The 24,486-nt window shown below is 30.0% G+C and overlaps 2 protein-coding genes across 2 annotated transcripts; both read left to right on the top strand.

Moving 5' to 3' along the window:
* The first annotated feature begins 4,621 nt into the window (after positions 1–4,621).
* On the top strand, positions 4,622–7,149 carry LOC106775210 (pentatricopeptide repeat-containing protein At5g09450, mitochondrial). Its single transcript, XM_014662294.2, has 3 exons — positions 4,622–4,753; positions 4,933–5,185; positions 6,085–7,149. Exons 1-3 carry the CDS (start codon positions 4,719–4,721, stop codon positions 6,976–6,978), a joined length of 1,182 nt encoding a protein of 393 aa, XP_014517780.1. The 5' UTR covers positions 4,622–4,718; the 3' UTR covers positions 6,979–7,149.
* A 1,335-nt stretch (positions 7,150–8,484) lies between these two features.
* Positions 8,485–21,554, top strand: LOC106774984 (pyruvate decarboxylase 1-like). The gene is made up of 6 exons (XM_014662005.2): positions 8,485–8,894; positions 17,869–18,269; positions 20,003–20,817; positions 20,887–21,004; positions 21,094–21,282; positions 21,384–21,554. The coding sequence occupies exons 1-6, from the start codon at positions 8,570–8,572 to the stop codon at positions 21,552–21,554; spliced, it is 2,019 nt and encodes a 672-aa protein (XP_014517491.2). The 5' UTR covers positions 8,485–8,569.
* Positions 21,555–24,486: the final 2,932 nt, after the last annotated feature.

Genomic DNA, 24,486 nt, shown 5'->3' with positions numbered 1-24,486 from the left:
TTGCGATTTATCACAAACTTCGACGAATAGTTTTAGCCTTATTCTCTCAGCATTTTCAAGTTTTGCTTTTTATTAGATAGATCTTAAATTTAATCTTAAAGATTGAGCCATATACTCTTAAACACCTAAATTAATAAAATTTAAAAACACCTAAATTTATTTTTCTTAAGTCAATTTAAAAAAACACCTAAATTAATAAAATTTATCATTGTCATGGGAAAAAATTCCTCAAGATTTTGTTCAGAACGGGAGATAATTGAATTTCTAACTTGATTGATAAGAACCTACCTCCAAGTTAACATTTCCCAAAAATATGTTAATGTTTAATACCATATAATGTATAAATATTTGGCTTAATAGATATTTTGGTCCCTATTTTTGTTTGGTTTGTTCATTTTGGTCCTCATTTTTTTTTTGTTCAATTTGGTCCTAAAGGTTGTAAAATCTGTTCAATTTGGTCCTTGTTTGAAACGGCGTCTAAATACTTAACGGCTCACTGTCCAGCTGTCCATTTAGAGAGAGAAATGTCATTTATGATCTGACGTGGGGTCCTTAAGGTGTACTCAAGTGGAATTATTATTTTTGGAATTCTTTTTTTGATATTAGGGTTATTCTTTTCAAAATTAAATTAAGGTTTTCAAAATTAAATTAAGGATATTGTTGTTTGAAAGATTAATCGTGGTTTGGGAGACAGATCTGCAAGATTGGGGAAGAACACAATTATAGGAAACCCCCAAAATCCAATTTGAAAACAAAGATCCCAACTCCTCCAATCACAACATCAGAAAAACCAAGAACAGAAACCTCGAAGAAAAAATCCCAAATTCAGAAACCCTAAAATCAAACCCCCAAATTACAAGATCAAAATCGTCAACCTATAGTTGCAAACCTGCAGAAAAGAAATAGAAACACAAGAACAACCCCAAATCACAAGCCAAGAATGATCATAGAAAGGGGGAGCCCTAGCGCCACGAAAATGGAGTTCGCGTCCTAGCCACCTGAACTCGCATCCCCAACATGCAAAAACCCCCAACCAGAACAAAGAAAGATAAGAGAAAGGAAGCCTTCACTCCTTGTGACACGAACCAGAATGAAAACAAAACAAAAAGAAAAACCCAAAATTGGGTTAACAGTGAAGGAAGACAGCCCAAAATTGAAAAAAAAAAAAAGTTGTGATTAGGATCCTCTGAATCTTCCAAGAGGATTAACTAAAACTTAGAGAAGATAATTCTAATTTAGAATTTAATTAAAACTCCAAGAAGATAAATAACAAAAAATTGGGACCATTTTGAACATTCCCAACAAAAATTGGGACCAATATAGGTATTAAGCATTAAATTTATAATAAGTTGAACCCAATCCTGGGACTCTTCGTCTCACACGAGAAGCAGATTAGGGGAGCACAAGCACAAGCACAAAAGTCCTTTTTCGCAGCGCCAGGGCTCATGGGGGGATGTNTCACGATTTTGAGGCTTTTTATGCTCATTCTTAGCTTGTGATTTGGAGTTGTTCTTGTGTTTCTATTTCTTCTCTGCAGGTTGGCAGCTATAGGTTGAGGGTTTTGATCTTGTAATTTGGGGGTTTGATTTTAGGGTTTCTGAATTTGGGAATTTTTCTTTGGGGTTTTTTTTCTTGGTTTTTTTTTATGTTGCGATTCGAAGGAGTTGGGATCTTTGTTTTCAAATTGGATTTTGGGGGTTTCCTGGACTTGTGTTCTTCCCAATCTTGCAGATCTGTCTCCCAAATCACGATTAATCTTTCAAACAACAATATCCTTAATTTAATTTTAAAAACCTTAATTTAATTTTGAAAAGAATTGGGATCGTCCATGTCTTGATCCAAGAATGTGATGAAGATTGGTTAAGCTCTGGAACCCTGCACTTTTCAAAGTCTAATTTGAAAACCCTAATTTCAAAGTCTGCACTTTTCAACATTGCTTCAATTTGGGGGTATTTGCAATAAAAAAACCCCTAATTTCAATTTAATTTTAATTAAGTCCACACAACTGTGCTGAAGATCATCCACGTAGGCAGTCCTGTGCCAAATCGTCACTACAGTGCACGTTTGCCGTTAAGTATTTAGACGCCGTTTTAAAAAAGGACCAAATTGAACAAATTTTACAACCTTTAGGACCAAATTGAACAAAAAAAAAATGAGGACCAAAATGAACAAACCAAACAAAAATAGGGACCAAAATAGCTATTAAGCCTAAATATTTTTATAATATTATAGAAAATAATGACTAAAATTCCGGGTTTCAAATAATCTTATCTGTTACTTAAAATACAAAATATAATCAAATTTAGCTACTATAAACTAAAAATGCCGATAAAAAAAAACTATAAACTAAAAATTATACGTTGAACCAATTTATAAATTGAAATAAATGATAAATATACTTTCAAATAATTAAATATTAATAAAAAAAATTCTAAAGCAAAACAGAATGAAAAAAAAAATTGAAAGAAAAAAATCATTACTTTACCTAACAAAATAGCGGTAAAAAATAAAAAAAAAGGAGGGCAAAAGTGGAATTGACTGTGTATATAGCGGGAGCATGCACTCCAGACTGCCCTACCTCCCTCCTGCTTCTTTCTCACATTTTCTTGAAACGGTTTGAAAGCTGCTACTCTCATAACAGAGTTAGGGATTTCTCAGCTTTCAATTCACCGTGTTTCTTTTCTCTTCTGGATGTACGTTTCCTATCCTTTATCTTCTTTCGTCTTCTTTATCCTTGCTTTGTGCTTTCTTCATCATGAATCTTGCTGTTTTTACCTTGATCATGTTTTACTCTGTAAGTTGCATCTACCATTGTAGTACACTGTCCTTGCCTTTCTTCCTCTCGGCCGACGGTATATCTTTTCAAACCTGAGTAATCTTTTCCTCACTTTTCAATTTTCTTATTTGTCCTTTGGTTTGTTATTTGATTTATTTTAGATGATTCCAGAAGTAACAGAAGAGATTCCAAAGTTCATAATGAATTTTAACAAAAGCTGGATGCCGCCGCACGCTGAAAGTATTAGGAAAATCACTGAAGGAGTAATCATGGCAGCAACGGTAATTCTGTGTCAGGTTCCTAGCAAGAACCAAATAGAGCTTATCGGACTTAGTTTTCGCGTGATCATTTCTTGGGCTGTTTTTGTTAGCGGGAATAATTTCATCAAAGAAAGTCCGCATAACCTTCTTAGAAGATTATTACACTCATTTGTGCTAGGTTTAGCATATTTTGGAGGTGGCCTAATAGCCTTTATTCCCATCCATTTTTTCCATGAGTATAAACCCAGAACCATTTTTATTTCAATAATTTCAAGTATTGCAATAGTGATACTTGGAATGATAGAAACCTATTTTAGAAAGAGGTCCTATCTTAAGCATTGTTTCGCATATATGTTAGCATTCGGGGTATCATCTATACTTTCTGCTCTACTTAACCGGAGTTTCTTCTCTTAAGTGATCTCTATTGTTAGGTGATATTAACTATGATGTAATGACATTTTGATTTCCCTGTAATGACATTTTGATAGAGATATGCATCTTTATATTTCTGCTACACTTCTACCTTCTACCTTACGGACTGCAATCCTTCTTTAACTAAATAATCGTTAACATTATTTATTATTTCACTGGTGTCATGCAGTTTTAAATAAAAGAATATTTAAAACTTAACCGAATGAGTATAAAATGTGTTAATCTGTTATATTAACCTCGTGGGTTAAGGTAAATTTAGGGTTCGAAATGTAATGGTGGAATGATATGTAGATATAATATATTCGTATGAGTTAATTATTAACATCATTTGTCCAAAATAGCATAACAATGGATTTTGGGTTACTTCTAATTTGTCCAAAATAGTATAATAAATTCGTATGAGTTAATATTTCTTATCTTGAAATTTCTCTCATTTACATTTTTCTCTCTCTCCATAATAAACTATACACTTAGTATGAAAAATATATGTAATACTGATATTATTTAAAAAAATACAAAGAACGCGCTCTTTAAAATACTTTTTACTATTTGATAGACAATTTTAGTAAATTTCCATCTTTCTTTTTTTAATAAGCAAATTCATCTTCTCATATAATAATTCTTTCCTGATTGCAGTTCAAATAAATTTTAATTAATTGCGAAGTGGGTATTAGGAAAAAAAAAATACGTTGCCTCGATTATTTTTACTATAGGTCGGTTAAAACGGTCTTTATTTTGGTGGTTTAAAATTAAAAAATAAAGAGATGAAAATAATAGAAGTCATTTGATATAGTAAAAATAAAATATTAAAATAATTTGCTATATTTTTCTTAATATTTTTTAGTTAAACATATTTTATTTTGGTTAAGATTTTTTTATTTAACCACTGTTTTTTTTTTCCTTTATAAGTGCATAATAAAGGCAGGAGTAATAATATTTCTACTATTTTAATTTTAACTCAAACATACAAAAGTAATTGGTATTGACCAATTTATACTTTTTATCCAACATCTTTAAAATTCTAATTTATTTTGAGTATTGAATTCTATGAGCTAAAAGAACCCAATAATCTATTTTACAGCACAACGTTAACTATCGCAATAAAAAAAAATTAACTTCATGTTTACAAAATATTATTTACACCAATTTTAGTGATTTTTAAATAAAATAAAATTTCACATGATTAAGCATTTTGTTCTTGGAAAAGAACACGAAGGAGGTGAAGAAGGGAGCAAGTGAGAAACGCCGCCATGGCGCATCGCTCACTTTTCCTCTCTCTCAGACGGTAAGCCCATTTTTCACGTTCTCTTATTGGTTTCCCACAAAAACACAACCTAAAATTACAATCTTTTATGATTCTGCATCTTAACTGATTTTTCTGACCGTACTTTCTTGACAACCAATCATAATTGAGTTTTTGGGTATGGGTAATTGATCTGAAAATTGCATCTTCTCATCATGCAGAAGTAGCGGTTTAGCTTGTGTCCAGAACAGAACAAGATTTGCGTCTTCGGGTGCTGTGAGCAGTGATTTAGTTGAAGAGAGTGTGGAAGGTGATGACCTAAGGAGCAAAATCTTGAGGCTAAGGCTCCCCAAGCGAAGCGCCACAAACATTCTTCAGAAATGGGTCCTTCAAGGGAATCCTGTTACGCTCTCTCAGCTTCGAGATATTTCCAAAGAGCTTCGAAGATCTCAACGTTACAAACACGCTTTGGAGGTTTCACCCTTTCTTTTCTCATTCATATCCTCTTTCCATTATAATAGCTAAATAAAAGCAAGACACAGGATTCGAGTTTAAAACATTTTAGCTACCTAAGCACCGCAAAATTTATGTAGTTCTGTGATGTTGTTGAATTAAGAATAATTTTCACAAATGGTTAGGAAAAAGTGAGACAAAAATCTGTAAAATGCCACCAAGCAGATCATGCATGCTTTTGGATCTTTTCATGTTGCTGAATTTCCACTATACGAGTGGTTATTGTTAAGAATAAATTATACTAACATCACTGATTTTTTTTAAGCTCACGCCGCCACTATTGTCTTTTTTCGAACAATAACCCCTCTTACTCGGTTTAAATTCATTAGGTTGATATTACACTGTTTATTCTTGTATAGGGAGTTATTGTAAAATTAAAAAAGGACACAGTTTCGTGTGAATTTTGAAGAAACCATAGGAATTTGAGTGTAATTTGCTATATATATATACATGTGGCTTTTGTAAGGTTCAGAAGAAAAAAAAGGAAAGATCGTTAGATGGTTCGATCACTTATTTCTATAGTGCCTATACTAGTGAAATGAAAATGTTGTTCAGTGCCGTGGCCTTTGGCAAAATGAGGTTTTCGCAACATGAGAAGAAGTGAATATATGTGAATTAAAATTATTATTCGGATATTACTTATTCCTGATTTTTCCGATTCTGTATAGTTTCATATATTAGTTTTTCCTCCAACAAATTGCAATTTCTAATTCTTCCAAATTCTAAAGACTCGGTCATACACAATTTTATTTATGTTTCCTTTTCTGGTGATTAGATTACGAATTTGTAACACTTTGAATACTACATTATTTTTCTGTTGGATGTAAAGCTTTGCTATTTGTGACTATTGATGATTGCAGATATCAGAATGGATGGTTAGCCATGAGCAATACGAGTTATCAGACTCTGATTATGCAGTGCGCATAGATTTGATGACCAAAGTTTTTGGCATTGATGCTGCAGAGCGCTATTTTGAGGGTCTACCTCCTGCGACAAAGACTGCTGAAACTTACACAGCCCTCTTACATTCTTATGCGGGAGCAAAATTGACTGACAAGGCTGAGGAACTTTTTCAAAGGATTAAGGATTCAAACCTCTGCTTTGATGCCCTTACTTACAATGAAATGATGACTCTTTACATGTCAGTGGGACAGTTTGAAAAGGTCCCTACGATTGTTGAAGAACTGAAACAACAAAAGGTTTCCCCTGATATCTTTACCTATAATCTATGGATAAGTTCATGTGCCGCCATTCTTAATATTGATGAGGTTAGGAGGATTCTTGATGAAATGAGTCACGGTGGTGGTTGTAATGAAAGTTGGATAAGGTATTTGAACCTGGCCAATATGTATATTAGTGTAGGTCATCTTGATAATGCAAGTTCCAACACACTAGTTGAGACTGAGAAAAGGATCAGCCAAGGGCAATGGATAACTTATGACTTCTTAATCATTCTTTATGGTGGGTTGGGAAGTAAGGATAAACTTGATCAGATATGGAATTCCTTGAGGATGACCAAACAGAAAATGATAGGCAGGAATTACATCTGTATTATTTCTTCCTATCTGATACTTGGTCATTTCAAAGAAGTGGGTGAAATTATTGATCAGTGGAAGCAATCGACAACCTCAGATTTTGATATGATTGCCTGTAAAAAGATTATGGTTGGTTTTAGGAACATTGGTTTAGCTGAAATAGCCGACAACTTGAATAAGATTCTCATTGAGAATAATCTCAGTCCGGGATATGATTAACTGGGGTTCTATAAGCTTCAATGTAATGTAGAATACATAGATTTCGGATCAATTTTGCAACTTTCAGAAGGGTGAATGAATAAACCTGCTGAGGGAATGAAATGGAACTCTTGCAATGCTTTGGTGGATGCACAACATTCCATTTGCATAATTGCATTGCTTCTAACCTTTTTTTTTTTTTTTTTGAGTATTGAAGCTTATGTCATTATCATATTTATTCCTTAGAATTTGGATGGATTTTGCATTACTTGTTGAATTATTTTTCAACTTTTACCGTTACCTTTTTGCCTTGCTGCATAAGTTTCTTTACTTTGTTATTGAACTACTCAAGCTGGTGTGGTAGTTTGATAAGTCTAATTAGAAGTTGAGATTTTATATGTTGTAATTTTATTTTATTTTTCATCCATGATTTCTTAACATCTAAAAAATTAAATCATATGTAAAATATCTTTAGGGTTAAAGTTATATAAAAAATATTTATTACAAGTCCGGACTATCCAAAACTATTTTTATTAGTTAAATAAACTTTTATCTGTTGAAAAAAAAATGATGTTATACTATTTATAAGTTTCTGTGATTTTATTTTAACTCATATATTACCATGGTGAAATTTCATACAAAAATGTATTTATTTCATAATTCATAATATTAGTATTTTAGTTACACTTTTTTATTTGAAACTATTGAAATTCTTATCGATAATTTTATCCTTAAAAAAACCCTTAAAAATAGAAAAAAATATTAAAATTAATATTTACATCGATTTCTAAAAAAAAATATAAGCCTATTAAAATTCTTATCAACAATTTTATCCTTAAAAAGAAACTCTTAAAAGTAAAAAGAAAAAAAAATTTAAATAAATATTGACATGGAGTCCTAAAAGATATAGCCTATGGGATCTATCAAAACCGTTCTAATTACACGAAATTTGAAGACACATACTATAAAACCGTTCTCAGTTTAGCTTTTGTTATAAAGTATGTTTTGTTAAAGGATACCTTTTACTTTTCTTTTACTTGATTCATCTAATATGGTCTTTAAGAGTTAAATAAGAGAATGTAATATGAATTTTTTGTTTTATTTTGTAAGAAGATGTAAGTTTAAATCGAAACTTTGCATTAGTATTCAGTGCTATAAAAATGGAAATAGTGGAAAAGGTTATTTAAAAAAATCAGGAAAATAAAGTCCTTTTAGATGGTGGTGAGATAGACTTGGTCAAAGCCTAAAAATGGTAGTGTGAGAAGAAGGCATTGGATGAACTGTGTTAGATGACCCAACTCAACTCAACACTGCTATTCCCCTTTTCCAACCCCTAAAACTGTATGAGTTGGTCATCTACGTTTGACATATTGGGAGCTATAATAACTTAATATCACTCAACCACCTTATCAGTCCAACATAATAAAATTATTTATCTATTCAAATAAAGGAGGAAGGTGAACAAACAAAAACATGCTTTAGGCTCTATTTTCTTCTCCAAACAAAGTTAAGCTGAAACCATAGCAAGCCCTATATATATCCTTCAGCCTTTCATACAATCTCAAACAAAACATAACAATATCTCTTCTTCATTATTGCACTCCAAACAACTATGGCCTCCAACAAATCATTCATCACTGCTTTTCTTCTTGCTCTCACCTTCTCAAGCATCAGCATGAGCCTAGCAGCTCGCCATCTTATGCAGACAACTGCACCAACATTGCCAACATTGCCACCATTGCCTTCAATTCCAGCCCTTCCTCAGGGTAATGTTCCACCACTGCCCACTATCCCATCTATACCTACCACTTTGCCTCCACTTCCTACCAACATCCCTAACATTCCAACAATTCCACAGCTCAACGTTCCTCCATTGCCTTCAATCCCAACATTCACAATTCCAACTACTATGCCCTCCATCCCATTCCTCTCCCCACCACCTTCCACCTCCACCCCTTAAACTACCTTTCTTTTCTTCTTCCTGGCCAAGCTACCGTCTCAGTCTGATTCGTAGCAGTGCCAAGTTGCATGCTTCCTACAGATATGGCCTGATTCCTTTTGTCTGAGAGCCTTGTGTGGTGTTTACCTTTTACTTTTGTCGTATGGTGTGAAAAACTGTATTTCTTTTCAGTTTACGTGAGTTATCGCTATTGTTTCTACTTTTTCTTGTATTATAGATTACATATTACGAATGATTACAGCTATATACAACTTATAATGTCTCTTATCCTTTAATTTAAACTCTTCCAACCTCCTAATTAGATGTCTAACTGACTGTCTTTACATTATTACTAAGTATTCCAACCTCCTAAGTATTTCAAATGATAATTATATAATTTTAAATCAAAATATTAAATAAAAGCAAAAGAATTACATACTATATAATACAATTTCACATAAAAAAAATTTGATAACAACCAAAACGCGCATTAATTTTAAAAATATTAACAAAATAAAATTGATAAAATTAAAAAATATTTTAAAAATTATGAGAAAAACAAATATTTAACTATTTTTTTACTTTTTTTTCTCTAAATTATATTCAAATATCTTTTTAATAAGAACAATATTTTTAAATTAATTTTTATTAATAACAAATATTTAATTTTGTTTATATAATAACAATATTTTTTTTATACATTAATAAGTTTTTTTTTCACTATTATTTCTCTTTGCTTAAGTTCTCCGTTCCTTCTTTACTTTGGGTTCTTGATTATTTAAACATTTTTCATATTTTAAGTTTTCATTTTTTTCCTTACCAACTTATTTAATGAAAAACAAAAGTAATAAAAAGTGTAAATAGTACGCCTATAAATAAATAAAAGGGACAAACACGAACACTAATTCAACATTAATTATATATCATATTTTTATTTTAAAATACAAAACGATTTCTGAAGAATCAACCATTAAATTAAAAGTATTTTTTTTATTACATGTATCATAAGGTAGAAAAACTTAAGGATATTTATGTAAAATTTTTCTAAAGAAAATGATACAACATAAACTTATGCAATAAGTGATTAAATTAATATAATCTGAAATATCATACTAGAAGTATATTCAAGAAGAATAATAAAAACATATAATTTGTACCTAACAATAAATTCTTTGAGGGAAAACATTAGACATATTTGAAACCAATATATTGGTAAGTTTTTACTTTGATATTTTAATTTTTTTTTCTACCTGATATAAAATTCGCTCATTTTAAGTTTATAACACTTAAACTATCAAATTATCATGATAAGACAATATATGAAATTAATTTCTACTATTAACTTTTGATAAAAGGATATATAAGTTGGGTTTATATAATTATCATGTATCTCTAAGAAATATACTTAACAATAGTGGTCAAGAATATATAATTATTTTAAAAATTGTATTTTAGTTTTAAACTAAATATATAATTATTTTTATCTTTACAAAAATGTGAGATATAACATTTATTTTAACAAATTACACATAAAACTTATATTATAGTTTATCTTGAGTGCTCTGAGGTCTTATAGTTAATTGCTCTTGAGGGTGAATTTAACTTTATGCTATTTTCTCAATAGAGCAATATCGTATGCAAACTTCATTTTAATTGCATGTTGTCTCTTTTCCTTCAAGTTGAGATCCTAAAATTTTACACATTAATTTGTTGTTTGGTTTTTTTCTTATGTAGATAAAGTGATTATGTGGATGAAAGTCGTTCAGGAAAAAAACAAAGTCGGGAAAACTAATTTAATTAGAAATTTTAAATATTATATATAATTATTTAAATTTTTAAATATTCATTACTTAAATATTATGTATAAGTCTACATAATTATAGTATTTAAATATACTTATGTAAATATATTATTTATTTAAATATAACAATAATTATATTAATATTCTTAGTTTTAGATTTGCTTTAATTTAATAATTAGTTAAAATATTGTTATCTTTTTATTATATTATAACTTTTTTAAAATATTGTTTCCAAATTGAATTTTATTTTTTAAAATAAATAAATAAATAAATATAACCTTAATATGAGAGCCTTGCTTCCTATTACAAGCTTCCAAGAGGATCACTATCTGTTCCAAAATCCTTCTCCATTTGCAGCAATTTCACCCGTCTTGGATCATCTTCAATCTTCAACTATTGATTCTCCAGGATTGTTTATTGATTATCCAGGATTTTTTTTTTATTATCCAGGATTAATATCACTCAACCACGTTTTCAGTCCAACATAATAAAATTATCATTTATTCAAACAAAAACATTCTTTAGGCTCTATTCTCTTCTCCAAACAAAGTTAAGCTGAAACCATAGCAAGCCCTATATATATTCTTCAGCCTTTCATACAATCTCAAACAAAACATAGCAATATCTCTTCTTCATTATTGCACTCCAGACAACTATGGCCTCCAACAAATCATTCATCACTGCTTTCCTTCTTGCTCTCACCTTCTCAGCCATGATGAGCATGAGCATAGCAGCTCGCCATCTTATGCAGACAAATTTTTCATCATTGCCTTTTATTCAAGACCTTCCTCTGTTTAATGTTTCATCATTGGACCTTCCTCTGTTTAATCTAACTAACCCATAGCTCAACGTTCCTCCATTGCCCTCAATCCCAACGTTCACAATTCCAACTACTATGCCCTCCATCTCATTCCTCTCCCCACCACCTTCATCACTACCTTTCTTTTCTTGCATGTTTCCTATTGATATGGCCTGATTCTTTTTGTGTGAGAGCCTTGTGTGGTGTTTTCCTTTTTTACTTTTGTCCTATGGTGTGAAAAACTGTATTTCTTTTCAGTTTATGTGTGAGCTATCGCTATTGTTTCTACTTTTTCTTGTATTATATATTACATATTGCGCATGATTACAGCTATATACAACTTATAATGTCTTATCCTTTAGTTTAAACTCTTCCAACATCCTAATTAGATGTCTAACTAACTGCATTTATATTATTACTAAGTATTTCAATAGAGAAGAAAGGAAGAAAAACATCACACTATTTAGTTGATGGAGAAAGGTAAAAACACAAATAATACACTGATATATATAGGAGACGATCAAGATGTTATTCATACAATGCATGAGACATAATATAATCACTATTCTCTTCTTTAAATCCTTCTAATATTGAAGACAAAAATAGGAAATAAATAATATCCATCGTTTTCTTCTCCTGATACTCAAACTCTCAAACTATTCCTCCACTCTCGCCACGGAAACAAAATAGCTAAATGAAAGACAGAACACCAATAAAATGCACGATGTACACCTATAGGGAAGAACCCAATTATTAATTTGGGAGAACGTATACATGCTCCAGAGCAGATACATATATATATAGCGTAATTAATATTGCTTATGTGCAATTCTGCAGTAAAACAAAGGTTCACACCACAGCACTAGCTTTCAATTCCCACTGTACTGTAAGGGGTGAGACGGATGGTCGAATAAGAGCTGGGACGACCGCCACACCAAAAGCCTGAGGGAACACGATGAGGGACCCGGTTGTGGCGGCCGGGACCAGTCTTTAAAGAAATTCTGATACGAAACATATGACCTGGGCGAGCAGTCAAGGCCCCAAGTTAGGACGGTCGGCACGATTCGACCCAAGGAAACACTATGGGGGAGTCCGACCTCGGCGTCTAGGAGTAACCTCTGTTTGTAAGAAAAACTTTGAAGAATTCTCATGAAGCCTCGCCGGCACACATTCTCCAGAAAACCTGAGACGAAACGTACACAACCTAGGTGGTGAATCTCACTTTGCCGTCGCATCCGCATGACTGTCAACAATCATAGCCGGACGCAAACGCGCCCATAAGAAACCTTGAAAAATCGAGTGGGCGGAAGACCGGACGGTCGGATGCGTAATTGCATCGATACCAATCAGAACTTGGGATACCGGCGTTCCGTAGGATCGAAAGTGATGACCACCGTTAGATCTTTTCTTGTTACACAATAGAGACTGCCGGCAAAGTTCACAGATTAAGGTATCTTAAGCATACGAGATTAAAGTAAAACTAAATTAACCTCAACAGGTCTGCGATTGGGCCGTGATTAAATTCCCACTAATCATTGGCCTATGAGAAAAACTATAAATAGGAGTCAAAGGTAAGAGGTAGGGGACACATTGAATGCACATTTATTTCTCTCTCTCTATCTCTACCTTTATCATTAAAAGCCTGTACATTGACTTGAGCGTCGAAGTGCCATTGACAGGTACCCGGGCGACTGGACGAAGGAGAATGGTTGAACTAGAGTCGGATCAGCGGAGGACCGAACGGTTCGAAGTGGGAAATTGTGCAAGGGAGCTTGGACGAAATCCCGACCGGAACACCCATCATGTTTAGTTACTTAGTTTGCTGTAAATTGACTCAGTGAACCATGCCAAGTAGCACCATGTAATGGATCATCGTAAAATATCATTTTTCCTATTTGCTTTCTAGTAAAATGCCTGTTCTGTTGCATTAAATTACGACTTATATTTTTCCTCTACAATTTTGGTGTACAAGAGAAACATTAATAAGGGTCAGTCAACAATTCACATTCTCAATTAGTTAATTCAAACAATTCCGTGCGCAATTTACCATTAAGTATCCATAGCTAATCTAGATATACAAAAACATGATTAACATTCGACTCCAAAGTATTCAAGATTCAGCCCGTATAATAAGCCTCAATCAAATTCTAGTTTCATACAAAAATGTATTTATTTCATAATTCATAATATTAGTATTTTAGTTACACTTTTTCATTTCATATATATATATATATATATATATATATATATATATATATATATATATATATATATATATATATTTATTTATTTAATTTTTTTTTCCAAATGGAGAGTAATCTCAAAATTATTATTATTTATTTCGCACCTCTAAAAAGTATGAAAAATATTCTTATTTTAAAATTGAGTTCGCTTGTAAGTATGAGATATTGGTACATCATTCTGTTTTGCAACTTATAAGATTTTCTTAATTTTTTTTTCATTATATTACCTTTTTTTTTTATCATTATATAATATTATTTGTATTTCGAATAGACTAACCATCTTTTTATCATTTTATCAATATTATATATTTAAAATCCAAATATATATTTTATTTTTAGATTTTTTTAATAATATGATGCTTTATTTACTTGTAATAAATAATAAATTATCAATCATTAAATTTGTTAATTAAAATATTATTTTTATAACATATTCAACTTTAAGATTAAAAAATCACATAACTTTTTTTTTCAACTTTTTAATTTATACGGACTGATCCTCAGAAGTGGTTTGCATTTCGGTTACCTGATTTTTTTATTTTTTTTAATTTAAAAATCATTTATGAACATTACCAAGTCTCACGTTGATTCTGATGATGTTTTAATAATTAAAAAAAAAAAAACATTGAAGTCAAACACAATAAAATCAGCATCATTAATCATTAAAGTTTCAAATATATAATTTGAAGTCAATGGAGAGAATTTTCCACGAAAAAAAGTGATACACGATATGAAACTCAAAAAGAAAATAATTTTGGAAATCAATTTACTTTGTGTAAATGAAAATAGTTGACATAAGTTTTGTAATGTAGAACTTTTGGTCCAAAATATAAAATTGGCATATGAAATTTGAAATAAAAAATGGAAATGGAAATATAAAGTTTGAATCCACTAAATTGAAGTTTTATATTTAAAGCCATCGAAATCGAAGATGGGTTTGGATTAGCCAACTTTGAATGCGATTGCACACTATATATCATCTCATTCATAATCAACATTATTTTACTTTGAATAATGATATTTAGACAACATTTTTTTGATAATATTTGAACATTGATTAGGTGTCAATCTGTAATTGGTTAAAAATTACTCCACAATAATGTTTGTTTATGATTATTATTATTGATTGTGGAGTAATTTTTGACCAATCACAGATTGACACGTAATTAATATTCAAATGTTGTCAAAAAAATGTTATCTAAATATCATTATCCATTTATTTTATTTCCGAATTCATAGTTTCTGTACAAAACTTTATTGAAAATTAAATTCACTTCACTAACATCCACATTATTGTTCCATTGAAAGACAGATTTATATTTTCTTTTTATGGTCGATTTTTTTTTTATATATATAAAATGCAAGAAAAAGTTTATTTATGAAGATAGGATTGAATGTACGATTGATGATTTAATACCATATGCATTTTAAAATTACACATAAAACTATGGTTCATGGTTGAATGTGTTTAAATTTTATTTTCAAAATATTCTTTAACGGGGAAGAAAAGAAATCGAATGTTCAAAAATTTCTATTTCTATACTCGAAATCGAAATGCTATTTGATATTGTATACGGTAAAGAAAATAATAAATAAAAAATATTTAATCATGAAGATCCAGTTTTGAAAATCAATTTATCGTTTGAGTTCGGTCTAAATTTTGATGAAAATTAAAAATAATCAATTTAAATCACATTAAAATAATTATTAATTTTGTGGTTGACCAAATGATCAGGATAAGAAAAAGAAATCTGAATGAATTAGTCAAGCAAATCAATCCGTAATTGATTAGATTGATTATTCATATTATTGATCGAATGATTATTCATTATCATATTGTAATTGATTAAGTTATTATTAATTAAAAATTCATTTTAAAATGAGTTGATGATATGTATTTATTATACGGTAAGTTAATTTTGACATCAAAAATATCTTTTAGAAATATAAGTGAATATTATTTGGATAATGATGAATTTCAGAAAACACCAGACAATTTTCCAAACTTAGGACCGTTAACCCAGGTTTCGAAATTTTTTAAAACTTAAGAAGGAAGAGGTGTCTCAAATAATATTTCAGAGATAATTGAAATTTACAATATGATGATAATTAAGATTAGAATAGTGATGTTGTTGTAACAATCGAGATTTTAAAGACCATAATAAGTTGAAATAAAAGTAGATTTGGGATAACGTTTACTTTGTATTTGTTTGGTTGTAAATTCTAATCTTGGACGTAATTTTCACAGTACAGTTTGGTTAAGGTGGGTTGAAATAAAATTAAATAGCCCAAGCCCACCGACCCACGTGATTTTGAACTTCCACTCCTCACTCGTTTTCTTTGCTGTTCTTTTAAACGTGAAACACTTATCCATGGCTTCGTGAAAATTTCGTATTAATTAGAGATAAGACTAATTAAATATAAATTTTGTTTCATAGATCAATTTTATAAGGTTGAATTAAACTTAAAATTCACTTATAACACATGTAATTTGAAAAAAAAAGACCTAAATTGAATTCGTATTAAGTATCTTAAATAATGCCTTACAATTTTAGTTATACGAATCGAGAGTGATTCAAAATATATCCTCCAATTTTAGTTGTAAATAAAAAACAAACTTAAAACAATATTATTATTATTATACTTAAATTCTTAAAATTATTTTTGGATGGAGTTAATTTGTTATAATTTATTGACCCTAGGCTTGTTAACTTGTTACATAAACTAAGAGCACATGGCACACGAGATTTACACGCATCACTATTTTCATAGTATTTATGTCAGCTTGATTTTAGACAATTTAAATAATAAAAAAAAAAGAAAAAAACAGGCGTGCAACACAACATTAAGTATTATAACAATATGATACATTATATTAATTACATGTGATATATCAATATAAATATAAAAGTTAATCCACACATAGCTGGATTTATTTTTCTAAAATAAACTCATCGTGAATATTTGTACAAAAGACCAATCTTATATCAAATGTTTTCTCAATCCGATATTTTTTCAGAAAAATAATAGTCAAAAAATATTTTTTTAAAAAGAATACTTAAAACGAATTTAACAATAATAAAGTGAAAAGTTTGTTTAAAAGTACGAATTTAATTATTTTCACAATAAAGCTACTATTTTACAATATTGAAATTAAATAATTATAATATTTATATAAGCTTGTAAGCATTTAATGCTTCAAAACTTAAAAAAAAAATAGGGCTAAATATGTTTTTAGTCCCTATACATTGGGACAATTTTGGTTTTAGTCCCTCTTTCAAACTAAGGTACAATTTAGTCCTTCAACTTTAGAAAACTCTGGTTTTAGTCCTTTTTACCAAAATTTTTTAACTTTATTTGATGTTTCAAACTCGTTTCTCAGTTAACATTGAAGTAAAAATATGTCAAACAGTATAAACAATCCAAATACTATGATGAAACGTGCTTGAAACAACAAATAAAGTTAAAAAAATTTGGTAAAAAGAACTAAAATCAGAGTTTTTTAAAGTTGAAGGACTAAATTGTACCTTAGTTTGAAAGAGGGACTAAAACCAAAATCGCCCCAAAGTATAGGGACTAAAAATATATTTAATCCAAAAAAATATGATATATTAGATGGTAGTAATATTTTTAAAATCTTTTTCTGTACAAATATAATTCTTTATATATATATATATATATATATAATTCTTTACCCTCAACCAATGATATCAATATCAAATCCACGTTTTTTTTTATGGATAATAATATTTTAATAACTTTTTTATTATGATTATGTAATTTGTCTAAAATTAATGTAAAATCAATAATAATAATAATAAATAAACTGTTTTTTTTATATCAATTATTTTTTTTCCTTAAATGAACTGTTACATGAGAGGTTGTGGATGATCTATATATAGATAGATTTTGAGTGTTTCAATGAACAAAACACACCATCTTGTCATCAATTTAGTATCTCTTTTGTTATTAGCTAAGGGTGAATCACATATATTCTTAACAAAAACATTCACACTTTGAATTATTTTTGTTCTTTCACCTTCAATGGAGGACAGTGGCAACATGATAAACGGGAACAACAACGCATGTAGTAACAAGGTTGTCGGTTTTCCGACCGAGGGAGGCAACAAAAGCACCATTGGCCACCACATCGCACGGCGTCTGGTTGAGATCGGTGTGAAGGATGTTTTCACTGTCCCTGGAGACTTCAACCTTGGTCTTCTGGATTATTTGGTAGCTGAAGCTGATATTAACCTGATAGGGTGCTGCAACGAGCTAAACGCTGGATATGCTGCTGATGGGTACGCGAGATGCAAAGGTGTGAGTGCATGTGTGGTTACTTTCAATGTGGGTGGGCTTAGCATTCTTAACGCCATTGCCGGTGCTTACAGCGAGGATCTTCCAGTGATATGCATTGTTGGAGCTCCCAATTCCAACGACAATGGCAGCCAAAGGATTATTCACCACTCCATTGGCATCCCAGATTTCAGTCAAGAGCTACGTTGCTTTCAGCCTGTCACTTGTCACCAGGTATACTCCTTCTCCTGTGTGTCTGATGATGATACCTAGAAGATGGTAGTAAAAATACAAAAACAAAGAGAGATTTTTTAAACGAAAATTTTTGTATTTTAATAAAATGACAAAAATTAAACGGTATAATAATGTAAAATAAAATGTGTGTAAAAATTAGTTGGTGTGAAAATAATAATAATAATAACTAAAAGTAAAATGTTACAAATAAGAATAAATTAATATATTAACAATTAATATTTATGAAATAAAAAATGAAAAATCAACATTTAATAGAGAAACTATAAAATTAATAAGTTTATCAAGTACTATGTTAAAAAAGAGAGATTAAAAAATATGTAATAAAAGTTCATAAATCAATCATGTATGCATATTATTATTCATAAAAAATATTTATTTATAAATTTGATAATGTATTTGTTTCGCCAAAATAAGAGTAAAATACACAAACTTATTTGTTGCTTTATAATTTTCTTTTAATAATAACATTTAGCACTTACAAAATTGTTATGAACAGTAATATATGTACACCTTCATTTTATCTACCTTATTACATAATTAATTTTCTTTCTATTTCTCTCTTCTATCACATCATCTAAATATTTATATTTTTCTCTAAGTGTTTATAAATGTTAATGCACATTTTTAGTATTCATAAATTATTTTTCTATTTTTATTTAGGTGATACAAACACTACCCTTTTTATACTCTAAGTTTATTCAACAGCAAAATAATATTTTTTTAAAAAAAATATCAAACAAATTGAGATAAATAAATTAGAAAAACTAAAATATTAATATTTTATTAAGTGTTAGATAGGTTTAGGAAGATTGAAGGGTGTATGTATATAATTTTCCTCTTTTATATATCTTAATATTAATTTTGAACAAGTTCTTCTATTTTTTACAAATAGATTTATCTATTTTTATATAATTTGGGATGGTAAAGTTGAAAAGAAAACAATGATATGGAGATATATCACCAAAATTTTCATAGTTCATACCCACTATTTTATTTTTATTTTTCTCTTAATTATTATAATTTTTATTATTATTACATATTACCCTTTAAATATGTTGTCAGTTTGAATCTTTAAATACTATTAAAAGGTTCACATTAAAAATTTATTTTACATTTGGTATATTTAAGTCATTTAATATTACAATTTTTTTAACTGTTATTTATCTATGCCATATTTTAAATTTTAATAAAGAATTTAATTTTTAAATAGAAATAAAAGGTTCATAGTTATCTACAAATTTTGGAATTATAATTACCTTAGAACATACCAAAAAATATGTAAGAAATCCATATAAACAAGTATTTATTTATTACTTTACTATATACTAAATAATTTTTTCTTATAATTTTTCACAATTTCTACTAGAAAATTACATTCTCAATTATATGCACTAAAACACTCCAAACCAACTCTTAAATTTTGAACTTTAAAAAAAATAATGTTCAAAATTGTCTTTTCTTCGAATTTCTTCTTAAAATACTTGTAAACATTATTATATGATTTTCTTTATAGTTCAAATTTTAGTCAATCATATTCCCCCAATTATATCTTAATTTCTTTTGTCCTTAATCCGTTTGAGTGATAGTAGAAGTCTAATATATATATATATATATATATATATATATATATATATATATATATATATATATATATATATATATATATANATATATATATATATATGGATTATTATGTGTTATTGTAATTTTAGGCTGTAGTAAAGAACTTGGATGATGCACTTGAACTGATCGACACTGCCATTGCAAGTGCTTTGAGAGAAAGCAAGCCTGTGTATATCAGCATAGCCACTAACTTGGTTGCCATCCCTCACCATTCCTTCATTGATGATCCTCTCCCCTTTTATTTGACTCCAAAGTTGACTGATCAAAACTGTTTGGAAATTGCGGTGGAAGCCACATCAGAGTTCTTGAAGAAGGCAGTGAAACCAGTGATGGTGGGAGGGCCAAAGTTGAGGATGGCAAAGGCTAGTAATGCTTTCATGACAATGGTAGATGCTTCCGGTTATCCCTTTGCAGTGTTGGCTTCAGCAAAAGGGATGGTGGCAGAACATCATCCCAACTTCATTGGCACTTACTGGGGACAAATTAGCACTCCCTTTTGTGCAGAAATTCTGCATTCTGCAGATGCCTACCTTTTCGCTGGTCCAGTATTCAATGATGTTATCACTTTAGGGTTCTCACTACCCTTTAAAAAGGAGAAGGCAATTGTAGTATTGCCTAATCGGGTAATGATTCCAAATGGACCTACCATCGGGTGTGTTTCAATGAAGAGCTTCTTTGAAGCACTTACAACACGCCTTAAACGCAACACAACTGCTTTTGACAACTACAAAAGATTACACGTCCGAAATGGCCTTCTCATTCATCCTAACCAAAAGGAATATTTAAGGATCAATGTTTTGTTCTTGCACATACAGAAAATGTTGTCCCGTGACACTGCTGTGATTGCTGAAACAGGAGATACTTGGTTCACATGTCAGAAGTTGAAACTACCACAAGGCTGCGGGTAAGTAATAGTTTTATGTATAATATGAATGAAGAATTCAAGAAAGAGAGTAACATATTAGGTTTACAGGTATGAGTGTCAGATGCAGTACGGATCAATAGGTTGGTCAGTTGGTGCAACTATTGGCTATGCGCAGGCTGCTCCACACAAGAGAGTCATTGCTTGTGTTGGCGATGGTAGCTTCCAGGTATGGAAGAATGTATAATAATAACATGTCTAACACTTTGGTTTTGAGACTGATTATAGTAACGATTTAGGTTTCAAACTTTGTCGCAGATGACAGCGCAGGAAGTCTCAACAATGTTACGGTGTGGACAAAATTGCATAATCTTTCTAATTAACAATGGCGGATACTCTACAGAGATACAAATTCATGATGGACCTTACAATGTCATAAAAAACTGGGACTATGCTGGACTGGTTGAAAAAATAGACAATGGAGAAGGCAAGTGCTGGACTACCAAGGTGAGTGATATTCTTAAAAAACACTTGAAACATGGAAACTCGGATAAAACAACCTTAACAGAAAAACACTTACTAATTTATAATGTCGTGAAATTATGAAGGTGCACTGTGAGGAGGAGCTAACAGAAGCAATAAAGATGGCAATGGAAAGAAAAAAGAGTTGCTTATGTTTCATTGAAGTGATAGTTGAGAAGGGTGATACAAGCAAGGAATTGATTGTGTTGGGAAGCAGGCTTGCGGCTTTTAGTGGTCGCCCACCTAAGGATAATTAAGATTTTGCAGATCTTAACATGTATTATACTATTGTTTAAAGTTTCTTTACCATCATCCAAATATAATATTTTACCATTAAAAATTCTCATTAGTCAATTATTTGAAAAAAAAAAAAACATTATCAACAAATACTTTTACTAAGAACGTAGTCTATGGAGGGCTAGGTTCATGTTTGCATCTGAGTTGTATTAAATACATAGAAAAGAGGATTGGTTGATTTATTGGTGATTTTACATATATTTGTATTGGTTTATGTTATGTAAAAATAAATGGTATTTTAAGTGGTTTCTTCCGCTTGTAATACCATAGATTTAATTTTTAATTCTACATGTTCAATTCAAGTTTCTTAATGACACCCATGAAGAAGGCTAGTTAATAATAATTAAATTTAAAAATTCTATGTAAAAAATGAGAATTTTTCTACACTATATTTCATTAGAACTTTATTTCACATTGAAAACTCAATTATAACTAATTTATATTTCATTAAATAAAGGAAAGTGTTTTTTTTTTCTTCATATTTTAAACCAACTTATGATCACTTATCTTTATCATTCAAGATGGGATGATTATAAATTCTATTTTACAAATTACAAAAATATAATTATGTGAAAGTTTTAGTGCCTAAAGCTTAGCGACCATTATAACACTGACATTAAATTTGAAAGAACCCTTTGTGTCTGAAATCTTAAAAGTATTGTTGTAGAGTTGGTTGAGGTAAACGTTATAAGTAGTTAATGAAGTTATTCATATACGTATATTTTATTTCATAAAGTGAATAATATGATTTTGATAAACTTTAAAAAATATATTAATTTTTTTATTCAATCATTTTATGTTATCATTTATCATATAAGTATGTATGGCAGTATAATATATGTGAATATATTATGAGTTCATATAAGATATTTTTCCGTAAGCATTTTTAAGAAAAAAGAAAGGACGAGACAGTTAAAATGAACTTATTCGTAAACTAATTTATAAAAACGATCTTATATTTTAACTTGTCTACAAGCTATTTTAATATCATGGAGAATTATTTCTCTTATGTTTCTTTCCAAAAAATATTTATGGAAAATTTATTCAAATACATTTTAAATAAGTTTGTTCAGCTAAAATATAAAATACTTATTTTTATTTTGTTGTGATAAAAAAATTAAGTTTTAAACAAATGTTGCTGCACTTGCTATTTTATAATAGGTTTAATACCTATTTCTTTTAGGAGGGTTTGTTCAAAGTGGTCCCTCCTTTTTTCAAAAGTTCACTTAAGTCCTAACTTTCGTAAAAATTGTTCAAAGTGGTCCTTTTTGGTAACGGCGTTAAGTTCACTAACGGCAGACCTGTCAGGTGTCTAATATGTGTTGATGTGACATTGTTATGTGTTTTAAAAAAAAAATATTGTGACGTGTAAATGTATGTTCTTAGGGTTAAATTAAAAAATGAATTAGGGTTATATTACAAAATGAATTAGGGATTTGGGTTAATTAAGTAAACAGATTGTTGGTCAGATGCAAATTTTACCCAAATTTGCGATTGCAATTGGGATTTTCTGGATTTGACATTAGGGTTCACAACCTTCAATCATCGATCTTTTACATACATCAAGCAACCAAAAACGCTTGAACCCTTCCAAATGCAAGCAACAAATTACAGATGTCAGACACCCTCACTCTTCATTAACAAAAACAATTCAAACCAAATATAACCCTCTACGAAAGATTCACATGTTCTAATATACAAGAAACTCTCGTAGCTCCAGAAAACAAGCAAGGGAAAGGGTTAAATGCAAATTGATTCAAATTCCTCATCCCATTTCAACGTGAGTACAAAACCCACTAAAAAGATAAAGCTTTCAGGGTTTAAATTTGGGAGGTGCATTGATCCTGAAGCCTTCCCAAATCCCAAATACGACGACATTCTTCTTATTCTTCTTCTATGAAACAAATATTCTGTTTTGGCACAGAGCATAAGCTTCTTCTTCTTCTAATGACCTTTTCTCCTTCTTCGCTTGGATTCGGGATAAAGAAGAAACCCAAAAATCAGGTATCGTTCTTCTTCTCTTCCCAACGGGAGTGAACTTTTAAAACTTCTATGGGTCTTACGAAAACTCAGTGTGGTGATTCCAAATTGATCCTCAAGGTGATTAAGCGAGTGAAGAAAGGAAGCAAGACTATTCAGACAGGTTAAAATTATATTCCAATCGCAAGCCCAGAAAATCTCAATCCTAATCATCTTGAAGATTGATAAACCCTAATCGNAAGCTCAGTCGCAATTGCAAATTTGGGTAAAATTTGCATCTTACCAACAATCTGTTTACCTAATTTAACCCTAATTTTATTACAATTCCATGTCACAATTAATAATTTTTTTAACACATAACAGTGCCAACACAATAAAAATGTTACACATCATCAAATATTTGCCAGCTAGGCAGCTCTGCCATTAACAGAATTAACGCCGTTACCAAAAAGGACCAACTTGAACAGTTTTTGCGAAAGGTAGGACTAAAGTGAACTTTTGAAAAAAGGAAGGACAACTTTGAACAAACCCTCCCAAAAGAGGGACCAAAATAGGTATTAAACCTTTATAATATAGTCACCTTTCTTCTTTCCTTTTTGAAGATAAAAAGATTAGTTTATGCATGTCTATTAAAAATTTATCAGCTTCGGCTTTAGTTTTACTACATTACTCAATATTTAAATATACAATCAATATAACTTTGATCTTAATTATACTTAAATAAATAAATCACGAATCACTTTTAAAATTAATTATACCATCTTTTATAGTTGAAAAAGAGAAAATTTATTGTAAAGACTGATGATTAATCATCAAGTCAAACAGTGAACCAACAAAATCGAATGGTTAATTATCAAATTGGATAGTTAACTAACAGACTCAATTATCAACAAACTAGACATTTAATTACCA

This window comes from Vigna radiata, chromosome 10 (assembly GCF_000741045.1).
Source record: "Vigna radiata var. radiata cultivar VC1973A chromosome 10, Vradiata_ver6, whole genome shotgun sequence".
NCBI classification, from domain to species: Eukaryota; Viridiplantae; Streptophyta; class Magnoliopsida; order Fabales; family Fabaceae; genus Vigna; species Vigna radiata.
This window is presented reverse-complemented; position numbering and strand designations above follow the sequence as displayed.